The sequence below is a fragment of the Salmo salar genome, chromosome ssa26 (assembly GCF_905237065.1).
Source record: "Salmo salar chromosome ssa26, Ssal_v3.1, whole genome shotgun sequence".
Classification (NCBI taxonomy): Eukaryota; Metazoa; Chordata; class Actinopteri; order Salmoniformes; family Salmonidae; genus Salmo; species Salmo salar.
This window is the reverse complement of record NC_059467.1, coordinates 49,632,928-49,647,527: the sequence shown is the minus strand read 5'-3', so window position 1 is coordinate 49,647,527 and position 14,600 is coordinate 49,632,928. Positions and strand designations below refer to the sequence as shown.

General features: G+C 42.3%; 1 protein-coding gene across 16 annotated transcripts in view; it reads left to right on the top strand.

Moving 5' to 3' along the window:
* Positions 1-1,693: 1,693 nt before the first annotated feature.
* Positions 1,694-14,600, top strand: part of LOC106595038 (probable E3 ubiquitin-protein ligase HERC1) — a 290,635-nt gene continuing 277,728 nt past the window's right edge. For 10 of the 16 annotated variants that reach the window (XM_045708507.1, XM_045708508.1, XM_045708509.1 and 7 more), the window contains exons 1-4: positions 1,704-2,180; positions 10,173-10,360; positions 12,181-12,963; positions 14,414-14,509. In XM_045708507.1, coding sequence (XP_045564463.1) covers positions 10,202-10,360; positions 12,181-12,963; positions 14,414-14,509 — 1,038 coding nt within the window. In that variant the 5' untranslated portion in view covers positions 1,704-2,180; positions 10,173-10,201. Of the gene's footprint in view, positions 2,181-10,172; positions 10,361-12,180; positions 12,964-14,413; positions 14,510-14,600 lie in introns of all 16 variants that reach the window. The other 6 variants (XM_045708515.1, XM_045708510.1, XM_045708512.1 and 3 more) reach the window with 3 other exon arrangements.

Genomic DNA, 14,600 nt, shown 5'->3' with positions numbered 1-14,600 from the left:
TAATGTAATATCTAGAATAATGTAATAACTCTATAATGTAATAACTAGAATATTGTAATAACTCTATAATGTAATAACTAGAATATTGTAATAACTCTATAATGTAATAACTAGAATATTGTAATAACTCTATAATGTAATAACTAGAATATTGTAATAACCTGAATAATTAATAACTACAATCATAATGTAAAAACTATAATAATGTAACATAATAATGTAACATATTAATGTAATAACTATATTAATGTAATAACTATAATAATGTAACATATTAATGTAATAACTATAATAATAATTGTGTAATAACTCTATAATGTAAAAACTCTAATAATGTGATAACCTTAATAATGCAATAACTCTATAATGTAAAAACTCTAATAATGTAATAACTAATAATGTAATAAGTATATAATGTAATAAATATAATAATGTAATAATTATAATATAATAACTATAATAACTATAATAATGTAAAACTCAATAATGTAATAACTATAATAATGTGATAACTCTATAAAAGTAAAAACTCTATAATGTAAAAACTCTAATAATGTAATAACTCTAATAATGTAAAAACTCTATAATGTAAAAACTCTAATGTAATAACTATAATAATGTAAAAACTCTATAATGTAAAAACTCTAATGTAATAACTATAATAATGTAATAACTCTAGAATGTAAAAACTCTATAATGTAATAACTAATAATGTAATAACTATATAATGTAAAAACTCTAATGTAATAACTCTAATAATGTGATAACTCTATAATGTAAAAACTCTATAATGTAAAAACTCTAATAATGTAAAAACTCTATAATGTAAAAACTCTAATGTAATAACTATAATAATGTAATAACTCTAGAATGTAAAAACTCTATAATGTAATAACTCTAATGTAATAACTATAATAATGTAATAACTCTAGAATGTAAAAACTCTATAATGTAATAACTAATAATGTAATAACTATATAATGTAAAAACTCTAATGTAATAACTCTAATAATGTAATAACGCTAATATCAAAACTCTATAATGTAATAACTATATAATGTAATAAATATAATGATGTAATAACTATAATATAATAACTATAATAATGTAATAACTATATCATGTAATACTATATATGTTGTATGTAATAACTATATAATATAATAATTACTATAATGTAATATAATAAGGTAATAACTATACAAAGTAATAACTATAATAATGTAATAACTATATAATGTAATACTATATATGTTTTATGTAATAACTATATAATATAATAATTACTATAATGTAATATAATAAGGTAATAACTATACAATGTAATAACTATAATAATGTAATAACTGTATAATACAGTGGTCATTAAAACAGTTATAGTTGACTGCTATTACATGTTTCATTATTGTGATGGTATTACTGTATTGTGCATAGGGTCAAACATGCATGAACTGGAACTAGTACTGTGTCAAATTTAGGACCAAAGGCATTTGTAGAATAATTAACTATGATGACATTGCAAAAATAATTTATATAACCACTGGAATTGATCATTCAATATAGAAATTCTTGCAAACAAGAGTCGGCATGGGTTCGAATCCGACCCACTGCCCTGTGACTCCCCCTCCCCTATCTCGGACTTCCAATACTTTACTATCTCTTCAATACATCTGCAAAAAAAAAAATACGAAAGGACTGGGACTTCCCCACTCCTTAAAAAAAGAAACATTGAAAAAAAATGTTACATTATAGACAAAAATGATTTCTGTAACCATTGGAATTGATCATTCCATATTGAAATGATTGCATGTTCCTTTGTTTTCGTGCTTGCAGTCAGTCAGTAGCTACGCCTAAGACTGACTGTAGGAGCTGAACACACAAGACAGACAGACACGCACACACATCACTGCACCCTAGGTCTGGGGCTGAGGATCGGGTTGGGAGTGAACCGCTCATCTGGATCCATTGCAGTGGAAGTTGCAGCCAGAAACGAAAAGGTGGGAAGAAAGGAAACAGGCTCCTGACTGTCAGCCTTTTTTTTTGTGACTAACGACACCTTATCAAAACCCACAAATAAACTTACGGATACAACCTATACGTTTTGCAATTGCAGAAACCTTTGTTATTGCAATGAAGTGTATTTACGTGCAACAGTGAAGAGGCCCCTTTGACAGTTGATGGTAAGCTCGCCAAGCTAGCTACAGTACATCTCTCGAATCTCTTCTCTCCTAACGGCTAGCCAGCTATGCTAGCTAGGCCTTTATGTGTAAGCTTGCATGCAATGTCAATACTTTTCCTACAATTCATTTAACTATTGCTAAACAATGCCAGTCTTGCTATCTGTATCTGTGATGGCCAATTAGCTAGCTGTAGCCTGTGTTTGCTATTTTCCTACATCTGTATGAGATGCTAGAAGCTACCTACCTATCTAGCCACCTAGCTAGCTAACAGCAAAGTGGACTCTATTGGTTAGCATCGGTAGCCTGCTAGCATTAGCTTTATGTTGTGCTTCAGTACCAGCGCCAGTGTACAACAGAACAGTAGTTAGCTAACTGTTAGTATCCCCGTATGTAACAAAGCTGTAATAAATGTAGCCAGCATGCTAGTGAGTGAATTATGTTGATTATGGCCTATGTAGCTAACGTCACAGGCCTAGTAGACTAGTTGAGTTTTAGCTAGTTCCATGCGATGCTAGCTACAGTAGCTAGTCTGTTAGCTTACCTTACTATCCAGCTGTGTCATGTCAGTCTAACATATTCTATGTCTGGTGTATATATTAGTCAAGCTAGTTTACGAATAACAAATAGCATGTATGTTGTTTTTGTGCATAGTCTGTTAAAGCTAGGTAGGTTAGAGACGTGGAATGTGTTAGTTAGCCCGCTAACGTTAGCTACTAGCTAGCTAGTTTGTGCAATTAGTTAAGCTAGCTAGCTAAATGGCTAGCTAACTGGTCAGCTGATTTGCCTAGCTTACTGTTTATCTATCATAGGCAAGTATTTATTACCTAGCTAGTTAGCTGAAGTAGCTAGTTGGGTTTACAGTATATCAACACTGTATTGCCTACTATGACAATTTACAGTATTCCACCTTACTAGCCTTACTCACCTGAAGGCTGTCATAACACAGTACGATTTATAATATGACAGACAGCTGTCAAAGCAATTCACTTTATGTCAATCTTGTATGTTCAGACATAGCACGCCTGCTAATGAGATTGTCAATAATGCAGGTGCCCTTCTTCTTGAGCTCAATATAGCATGGTGAAAGCTGTACATTTCAAAAATATATATATAACAATTTGAGTTATTTAGCAGATGAACTTATCCAGAGTGATTTACAGGAGCAATTAGGGTTAAGTGTCTTGCTCAAGGGCACATTGTTCACCTAGTCAGCTTATGGATTTGAACTGGTTACTGTCCCAACGTTCTTAACCACTAGGCTACCTCCCGCCCGTAATACAAAAAGGATTGTGCAACAAGAGATAGAGAAATTATTCTATACAATGCACGTAGGAAATGCATTGTCACTGTGTAGTGCATGGCCACTTCCAGACCGTTAGGCAATAAGCATCACCGTAGCTGTGGACAGTGAAATCAATGTTTCCAGCTGTTGTTTCAAGATTTCATGGTTGTCGAATGCATGTTTAACCTATGGGACTACTAACATTTAGTTATTTATATTGCATAATGCATAGTGTACAATGACGAAAGGTAGCTAACAACTAGGCCTGCTGGTATGAGTGAAGGGGGGTGGAGGGTAAGGGAATAGCCTAGACGTAATAGACAAGCCTGAAGGGAAGGCGAAAACCGTTTTTCTTCTGCACTCAGTATCAGGTGACCTATTTCCCATCCAGATTAAACAGGTTCATAATCCATTAGTAAGGGATGTTGAAATATTACAGCCTCATTTTGTTGTCTAGGCCTTCCGCATGTTTCTCTCCACGTTGCTTCCCCACAGTAGTTCATGCAGGCCATGACTGCTGTGCTGATGTGTACTGGCTGATTGGACCGCTGGTGTAAATAGGCCTATCCTGTGAGAACTGACAGTATCAGTGGCAGAAGCACATGTAGGTTGATGTTTACTACTATTATCCTGTGTAATTGGAATGATCTGAAATGTTTACACCTAGGTCCTTGGGGAATATGCCATGTCAGGGTTACTTCCAGCAAAATTAGGGCATTATGTTGGTTCCATGGATTAGGCCGACAGCATGTTGGAAAATCTTCCCCCGAGGAGTATTGGGGATTGCCATTTGTAGTAATTGGAGCGCAGTGTTAGGCTAGCTAACTGTTTTACTAGTCATACATCATATCTATGGGTCTAGTCGGAGTTCCGAGGACACGTCGGAGTTCCGAGGACACGTCGGAGTTCCGAGGACACGTCGGAGTTCCGAGGACACGTCGGAGTTCCGAGGACACGTTACATGTTAGGTCTATGGCCTCGTTTCAGAAACTGAATGTGGTCAGTGGGATCAACAGTTTGTAGTGATCACATTGTCCTGCACAGATGTGATCACTGTAAGATGAGGGCACTGTAGGATAGTTGTTTCATTGACACACGAGTTTCAGTGGCTTGTTTCATTTCCTGGTGTGTATAGTAATGTTCCGCTCAGGGCAACCAAACAGTGTCGTCTCACCCTCGATGGTAGGCTTCCATCCTGTCCTTACTGGATTATTGGCACCAGACTAAATGCTTGTTATTTTCTGTTGTGGTCCTTCTTCTTCTCACAGACACCATATCAAATAGTCTCAATGATTGTTTCCCACCCCTGTCTCTATGGTTAATATCTCCCCCTCTAATATCTTCTATCTGGCAGCTGTAACACAGCCCCATCTCCTGTCCTGACGGTCTAATATCTTCTATCTGTCAGCTGTAACACAGCCCCGTCTCCTGTCCTGACGGTCTAATATCTTCTATCTGTCAGCTGTAACACAGCCCCATCTCCTGTCCTGACGGTCTAATATCTCTCCTCTGTCTGTCAGCTGTAACACAGCCCCATCTCCTGTCCTGATGGGCTAATATCTTCTATCTGTCAGCTGTAACACAGCCCCGTCTCCTGTCCTGACGGTCTAATATCTTCTATCTGTCAGCTGTAACACAGCCCCATCTCCTGTCCTGACGGTCTATCTTCTATCTGTCAGCTGTAACACAGCCCCATCTCCTGTCCTGACGGTCTAATATCTTCTATCTGTCAGCTGTAACACAGCCCCGTCTCCTGTCCTGACGGTCCTGTCCTGACGGTCTAATATCTTCCCACCCCTGTCTCTATGGTTAATATCTCCCCCTCTAATATCTTCTATCTGGCAGCTGTAACACAGCCCCATCTCCTGTCCTGACGGTCTAATATCTTCTATCTGTCAGCTGTAACACAGCCCCATCTCCTGTCCTGACAGCCTATATCTCTCCTCTGTCTGTCTGTCTGGTTGATGTCTATACGTCATGTTTCGGAGGACGCATGACCCTCGACCTTCGCCTCTCCGGAGTCCGTACGGGAGTTGTACTACCAATTGGATATCACGAAATTGTGGAGAAAAATGGGGTTGAAAAGTTTACAAAAAAATTACTGAAATATCATATTTACATAAGTATTCAGACCCTTTACTCAGTACTTTGTTGAAGCACCTTTGTCAGCGATTACAGCCTGGAGTCTTCTTGGGTATGACGCTAGAAGCTTGGTACACCTGTATTTGGGGAGTTTCTCACATTCTTCTCTGCAGATCCTCTCAAGCTCTGTCAGGTTGGGGAGCATCGCTGCACAGCTATTTTCAGGTCAGAGATGTTAGATCAGGTTCAAGTCTGGGCTCTGGCTGGGTCACTCAAGGACATTCAGAGACTTGTCCTGAAGCCACTCCTGTATTCTCTTGGATGTTTGCTTAGGGTTGTTGTCCTGTTAGAAGGTGAACCTTTGGCCCTGTCAGAGGTCCTGAGCACTCTGGAGCAGGTTTTTATCAAGGATCTCTCCGTAAAATATTTCACCTTTTATTTAACTAGGCAAGTCAGTTAAGAACAAATTCTTATTTACAATGACGGCCTACCAAAAGGCCTCCTGCGGGGACGGGGGACTGGGATTACAAATAAATTAAATAAAAATATAGGACAAAACACACATCACGACAAGAGAGACGACACAACACTACATAAAGAGAGACCTAAGACAACACAGCATGGTAGCAACACAACATGACAACGACATGGTAGCAGCACAACATGTTAGCTGCACAACATGTTAGCTGCACAAAACAGGGTACAAACATTGTTGGGCACAGACAACAGCACAAAGGGCAAGAAGGTAGAGACAACAATACATCACGCAAAGCAGCCATAACTGTCAGTAAGAGTGTCCATCCTGACTAGTCTCCCAGTCCCTGCCGCTGAAAAACATCCCCACAGCATGATGCTGCCACCACCATGCGTTACCGTAGTGATGGTGCCAGGTTTCCTCCAGACGTGACACTTGGCGTTCAGCCCAAAGCGTTCAATCTTGGAACTCTGGAGCTCTGTCAGTGACCATCAGGTTCTTGGTCAACCCCCTGTCCAAGGCCGTTCTCCCCCGATTGCTCAGTTTGGCCGGGTGGACAGCTCTAGGAAGAGTCTTGGTGGTTCCAAACTTCTTCCATTTAACAATGATGGAGGCCACTGTGTTCTTGGGGACCTTCAAAGCTGCAGCCATTTTTGGGTACCCTACCCAGATCTGTGCCTCGACACAATCCTGTCTCAGAGCTCTATGGACAATTCCTTTGACCTCATGGCTTGGTTTTTGCTCTGACATGCACTGTCAACTGTGGGACCTTATATAGACAGGTGTGTGCCTTTCCAAATCATGTCCAATCAATTGAATTTACCACAAGTGGATTCCAATCAAGTTGTAGAAACATCTCAAGGATGATCAATGGAAACAGGATGCACCTGAGCTCAATTTCGAGTCTCATAGCAAAGGGTCTGAATACTTTTTTGTTATTATGGGGTTTGTGTGTAGATTGAGGACATTTTTTTTTATTTAATCCATTTTAAAATAAGGCTGTAACGTAACAAAATGTGGAAAAAGTCAAGGGGTCTGAATACTTTCCGAATGCACTGTATATCTGTCTCTGTCTGTTGTTAACCTCTCTGGGCCAGTGGGACGTTAGCGTCCCACTCTATTCAACAGCCAGTGGAATCGCGTGGCGCGAAATACAAATACCTAAAAAATGCTATAACTTTAATTTCTCAAACATATGACTATTTTACACCATTTGAAAGATAAGACTCTCGTTAATCCAACCACATTGTCCGATTTCAAAAAGGCTTTACAGCGAAAGCAAAACATTAGATTATGTCAGGAGAGTACCCAGCCAAAAATAATCACACAGACATTTTCAAAGCAAGCATATATGTCACAAAAACCCAAACCACAGCTAAATGCAGCACTAACCTTTGATGATCTTCATCAGATGACACTCCTAGGACATTATGTTATACAATACATGCATGTTTTGTTCAATCAAGTTCATATTTATATCAGAAAACAGCTTTTTACATTAGCATGTGATGTTCAGAACTAGCATTCCCACCGAAAACTTCCGGTGAATTTACTAAATTACTCATCATAAACGTTGACAAAATACATTACAATTATTTTAAGAATTATAGACACAGAACTCCTTTATGCAATCGCTATGTCAGATTTTAAAATAGCTTTTCGGCGAAAGCACATTTTGCAATATTCTGAGTACATAGCTCAGCCATCACAGGCTAGCTATTCAGACACCCGCCAACTTCGGGGCAACCTAAACTCAAAATTACTATTAGAAAAATTGGATTACCTTTGCTGTTCTTCGTCAGAATGCACTCCCAGGACTTCTTCTTCAACATCAAATGTTATTTTTGTTCCAAATAATCCATAGTTGTATCCAAATACCTCAGTTTTGTTCGTGCGTTCAGGTCACTATCCGAAGGGTAACGCGCGAGCACATTTCATGACAAAAAAATTCAAAATGTTCCATTAACGTACTTAGAAGCATGTCAAACGCTGTTTTAAAATCAATTTTTATGCTATTTTTCTCGTAAAATAGCGATAATATTCCAACCGGACAGTGTTGTATTCATTCAAAGAGGGAAAGAAAAAATTGACGAGGTCTCGTGAACGCGCATCTCCAGTCTCTCTGTCACCAGGCAGGCCACTGACAAACTGTGCTGCTGTTATCTGCCCAGAGACAAGAGACGCCTCAATCCGGTTTCTGAAGGCTTTAGAGAGCCAATGGAAGCCTTAGAAAGTGTCACGTAACAGCACAGATACTGTAATTTCGATAGAGATGCAACAGAAGGACAACAAATTGTCAGACAGGGCACTTCCTGCTTGGAATCTTCTCAGGTTTTTGCCTGCCATATGAGTTCTGTTATATTCACAGACACCATTCAAACAGTTTTAGAAACTTTAGAGTGTTTTCTATCCAAATGTACTAATAATATGCATATTCTCGTTTCTGGGCAAGAGTAGTAACCAGTTTATATCGGGTACGTTTTTTATCCGGCCGTAAAAATACTGCCCCCTATCCCAGACAGGTTAATATGTCTGTCTGTCTGTCTGTCTGTCTGTCTGTCTGTCTGTCTGTCTGTCTGTCTGTCTGTCTGTCTGTCTGTCTGTCTGTCTGTCTGTCTGTCTGTCTGTCTGTCTGTCTGTCTGTCTGTTCAATAACCCCTGTCTGTCTGTCTGTCTGTCTGTCTGTCTGTCTGTCTGTCTGTCTGTCTGTCTGTCTGTCTGTCTGTCTGTCTCTCTGTCTGTCTGTCTGATGTTAATATATCTCTTCTGTCTGTCTGTCTGTCTGCCTGGTTGATGTTAATATGTCTCTCCTCTGTCTGTCTGGTTATGTCATATCATATTGTTGTTTCTGTGATTGTTTTCCTTTCTTATTGGTTAGACCTCGTTAATATCTGTCACCCTGTCCTCCCAGGACTAATGGTTAGGCCTGGTTAATATCTGTCACCCTGTCCTCCCAGGACTAATGGTTAGGCCTGGTTAATATCTGTCGCCCTGTCCTCCCAGGACTAATGGTTAGGCCTGGTTAATATCTGTCGCCCTGTCCTCCCAGGACTAATGGTTAGGCCTCGTTAATATCTGTCACCCTGTCCTCCCAGGACTAATGGTTAGGCCTGGTTAATATCTGTCACCCTGTCCTCCCAGGACTAATGGTTAGGCCTGGTTAATATCTGTCGCCCTGTCCTCCCAGGACTAATGGTTAGGCCTGGTTAATATCTGTCACCCTGTCCTCCCAGGACTAATGGTTAGGCCTGGTTAATATCTGTCGCCCTGTCCTCCCAGGACTAATGGTTAGGCCTGGTTAATATCTGTCGCCCTGTCCTCCCAGGACTAATGGTTAGGCCTCGTTAATATCTGTCGCCCTGTCCTCCCAGGACTAATGGTTAGGCCTGGTTAATATCTGTCACCCTGTCCTCCCAGGACTAATGGTTAGGCCTGGTTAATATCTGTCACCCTGTCCTCCCAGGACTAATGGTTAGGCCTGGTTAATATCTGTCGCCCTGTCCTCCCAGGACTAATGGTTAGGCCTCGTTAATATCTGTCACCCTGTCCTCCCAGGACTAATGGTTAGGCCTGGTTAATATCTGTCGCCCTGTCCTCCCAGGACTAATGGTTAGGCCTGGTTAATATCTGTCGCCCTGTCCTCCCAGGACTAATGGTTAGGCCTGGTTAATATCTGTCGCCCTGTCCTCCCAGGACTAATGGTTAGGCCTGGTTAATATCTGTCGCCCTGTCCTCCCAGGACTAATGGTTAGGCCTGGTTAATATCTGTCGCCCTGTCCTCCCAGGACTAATGGTTAGGCCTGGTTAATATCTGTCACCCTGTCCTCCCAGGACTAATGGTTAGGCCTGGTTAATATCTGTCGCCCTGTCCTCCCAGGACTAATGGTTAGGCCTGGTTAATATCTGTCGCCCTGTCCTCCCAGGACTAATGGTTAGGCCTGGTTAATATCTGTCGCCCTGTCCTCCCAGGACTAATGGTTAGGCCTGGTTAATATCTGTCACCCTGTCCTCCCAGGACTAATGGTTAGGCCTGGTTAATATCTGTCGCCCTGTCCTCCCAGGACTAATGGTTAGGCCTGGTTAATATCTGTCGCCCTGTCCTCCCAGGACTAATGGTTAGGCCTGGTTAATATCTGTCACCCTGTCCTCCCAGGACTAATGGCAGCAGAGTGACATGCCATCATGGCCCTGATGATTCCTCCAGTGAAGCTGAAATGGCTGGAGCACCTGAACGGCTCGTGGATCACGGACGACAGCGAGTCCATCTCCACGCGGGAGGGCGTGTCCGTGCTCTACTCCAAGCTGCTCACCAACAAGGAAGTGGTCCTCCTACCCCAGCAGGTGAGAGCAGAATGAGATGAGTTAATGTGTGTGTCCCAAATGGAACTCTGTTCTCTGTGTTGGCCACGTTGCGACTGTGTCCCAAATGGAACTCTGTTCTCTGTGTTGGCCACGTTGTGACTGTGTCCCAAATGGAACTCTGTTCTCTGTGTTGGCCATGTTACGACTGTGTCCCAAATGGAACCCTGTTCTCTGTGTTGGCCACGTTGTGACTGTGTCCCAAATGGAACTCTGTTCTCTGTGTTGGCCACGTTGTGACTGTGTCCCAAATGGAACTCTGTTCTCTGTGTTGGCCACGTTGTGACTGTGTCCCAAATGGAACTCTGTTCTCTGTGTTGGCCACGTTGTGACTGTGTCCCAAATGGAACTCTGTTCACTGTGTTGGCCACGTTGAGACTGTGTCCCAAATGGAACTCTGTTCTCTGTGTTGGCCACGTTGTGACTGTGTCCCAAATGGAACTCTGTTCTCTGTGTTGGCCACGTTGAGACTGTGTCCCAAATGGAACTCTGTTCTCTGTGTTGGCCACGTTGTGACTGTGTCCCAAATGGAACTCTGTTCTCTGTGTTGGCCACGTTGAGACTGTGTCCCAAATGGAACTCTGTTCTCTGTGTTGGCCACGTTGTGACTGTGTCCCAAATGGAACTCTGTTCTCTGTGTTGGCCACGTTGAGACTGTGTCCCAAATGGAACCCTGTTCTCTGTGTTGGCCACGTTGTGACTGTGTCCCAAATGGAACTCTGTTCTCTGTGTTGGCCACGTTGTGACTGTGTCCCAAATGGAACTCTGTTCTCTGTGTTGGCCACGTTGAGACTGTGTCCCAAATGGAACTCTGTTCTCTGTGTTGGCCACGTTGTGACTGTGTCCCAAATGGAACTCTGTTCTCTGTGTTGGCCACGTTGAGACTGTGTCCCAAATGGAACCCTGTTCTCTGTGTTGGCCACGTTGTGACTGTGTCCCAAATGGAACTCTGTTCTCTGTGTTGGCCACGTTGCGACTGTGTCCCAAATGGAACTCTGTTCTCTGTGTTGGCCACGTTGTGACTGTGTCCCAAATGGAACTCTGTTCTCTGTGTTGGCCACGTTGAGACTGTGTCCCAAATGGAACTCTGTTCTCTGTGTTGGCCACGTTGAGACTGTGTCCCAAATGGAACTCTGTTCTCTGTGTTGGCCACATTGTGACTGTGTCCCAAATGGAACTCTGTTCTCTGTGTTGGCCACGTTGAGACTGTGTCCCAAATGGAACTCTGTTCTCTGTGTTGGCCACGTTGAGACTGTGTCCCAAATGGAACTCTGTTCTCTGTGTTGGCCACGTTGAGACTGTGTCCCAAATGGAACTCTGTTCTCTGTGTTGGCCATGTTGCGAGACAGCCAATACTTTATTGTCTGCATTGCGCAGAAAATAGTTTTTTTTTGCGTCACAAGCTCTATGTCATCACCAAGCCTGAGTGCCAGTTGGTTTATACTATCATACCAACTCCTTGTCAGTCTCCGTCATGCTCAACATCTGTTGGTTCTGAGCACAAACAGATCTGGGACCAGAATAAAAGTTGAATGAGGCCCACAGTGAAACATCACATAGCTAACATAGTACAACACATCACAGCTATACCAACTGTAGCTCAGTTGGTAGAGCATGAGGCTTGCAACGCCAGGGTTGTGGGTTCGAATCCCACAGGGGACCAGTGTTTAAAAAAAAATGTATGCACTCTACTGTAAGTCGCTCTGGATAAGAGCGTCTGCTAAATGACTAAAATGTAAATGTTAAAAAAAAATCACAACACCACACATAACATAGGTCTAATATCAATGCTGTGTCTTCAGGTGCTGTGTCTGAAGGGACCCCAGCTGCCAGACTTTGAGCGTGAGTCCCTGTCCAGCGATGAACAGGAACACTACCTAGATGCCCTCCTCAGCAGCCAGATGGCGTTGGCCAAGATGGTGTGTTCCGACTCTCCCTTCGCCTCAGCTCTCCGCAAACGCCTGCTGGTCCTCCAGAGGATCTTCTACGCTCTGTCCAACAAGTACCACGACAAGGGCAAGGTCAAGCAGCAGCAGCACTCGCCCGAGAACAACTCCGGATCGTCCGACCTGCATTCTGTCAGCGAGCGGCCGCGGTCCAGCACCGATGCTCTGATCGAGATGGGGGTCCGTACGGGCCTCAGTCTGCTGTTCGCTTTGCTCCGTCAGAGCTGGATGATGCCGCCGCCCGGCCCCGGAGGACTCAACCTCTGCAACGATGTCATCCACACGGCCATGGACGTGGTCTCCTCCCTGCCGCCCCTCTCCCTGGCCAACGAGAGTAAGATCCCTCCTATGGGTCTGGACTGCCTGACCCAGGTCACCACCTTCCTCAAGGGAGTGACCATGCCAAACTCTGGGGCGGACATCTTGGGTCGGAGGCTGGCGTCGGAGCTGTTGCTGGGCCTGGCTGCCCAGAGGGGGTCCCTGAGGTACCTGCTGGAGTGGGTGGAGATGGCCCTGGTGGCGTCCGCCGTGGTCAGCACCATGGAGAAGGACAAGATGAAGGTGTGTCTGCTGAACCAGGAAGGGCTGATTGGATACGACTGCTTCATGAACATCCTCATGCAGATGAGACGTTCCCTGGTAAGCGTCCTTTAAACAATCAATCAATTTATTTACAAAGCCCTTTTTACATCAGCTGATGCCACAAAGTGCTGTACAGAAACCCAGCCTAAAACCCCAGACAGCAAGCAGTGCAGATGTAGAATCACGGTGGCTAGGAAAAACTCCCTAGACACACTTTATTCTTCATGATTTATTGCTCATGATTTATTGTTCATGATTTGTTGCATACTTACATTGTGTTCTGTAGGTCCATTGTGCTCTTTGTATTACCAGATGGCATATATTTCTCCTGCTGCTTCTTCAGCGCTCCTTATTCATTGTTCATGATTGATTATGTTCCAAGTCATTCTGTATGGTCCCATTTAGTATATGCCGTGTAGTATGGCTGTGTATGGAGTATGTGTATGTAGTATGGCTGTGTATGTAGTATGTGTATGTAGTATGTAGTATGGCTGTGTATGTAGTATGTGTATGTGTATGTAGTATGGCTGTGTATGTAGTATGTGTATGTGTATGTAGTATGGCTGTGTATGTAGTATGTGTATGTAGTATGTAGTATGGCTGTGTATGTAGTATGTGTATGTAGTATGGCTGTGTATGTAGTATGTGTATGTAGTATGGCTGTGTATGTAGTATGTGTATGTAGTATGTAGTATGGCTGTGTATGTAGTATGTGTATGTAGTATGGCTGTGTATGTAGTATGTGTATGTAGTATGGCTGTGTATGTAGTATGGCTGTGTATGTGTATGTAGTATGTAGTATGGCTGTGTATGGAGTATGTAGTATGTAGTATGGCTGTGTATGTAGTATGTGTATGTAGTATGGCTGTGTATGTAGTATGTGTATGTAGTATGGCTGTGTATGTAGTATGGCTGTGTATGTGTATGTAGTATGTGTATGTAGTATGTGTATGTAGTATGGCTGTGTATGTAGTATGTGTATGTAGTATGGCTGTGTATGTAGTATGTGTATGTAGTATGGCTGTGTATGCAGTATATGTATGTAGTATGTAGTATGGCTGTGTATGTAGTATGTGTATGTAGTATGGCTGTGTATGTAGTATGTGTATGTAGTATGGCTGTGTATGTAGTATGTGTATGTAGTATGGCTGTGTATGTAGTATGTGTATGTAGTATGGCTGTGTATGTAGTATGTGTATGTAGTATGGCTGTGTATGCAGTATGGCTGTGTATGTAGTATGTGTATGTAGTATGGCTGTGTATGTAGTATGTGTATGTAGTATGGCTGTGTATGCAGTATGGCTGTGTATGTAGTATATGTATGTAGTATGGCTGTGTATGCAGTATGGCTGTGTATGTAGTATGTGTATGTAGTATGGCTGTGTATGCAGTATGGCTGTGTATGTAGTATATGTATGTAGTATGGCTGTGTATGCAGTATGGCTGTGTATGTAGTATGGCTGTGTATGCAGTATATGTAGCTGTAACTAACCTGACTCTCACCCAGGGCTCGTCAGCAGACAGGAGTCAGTGGAGGGAACCAACACGGACATCAGACGGGCTGTGCTCTTTGTATGAAGCAGCTCTCTGTCTGTTCGAAGAGGTAAAATATCCATTCAAATACCATTTTACAGGTCAATTTACCTTCATTTTATACTGCTTATGAATGCAATATGTATGGGTTCTGAAGTCAT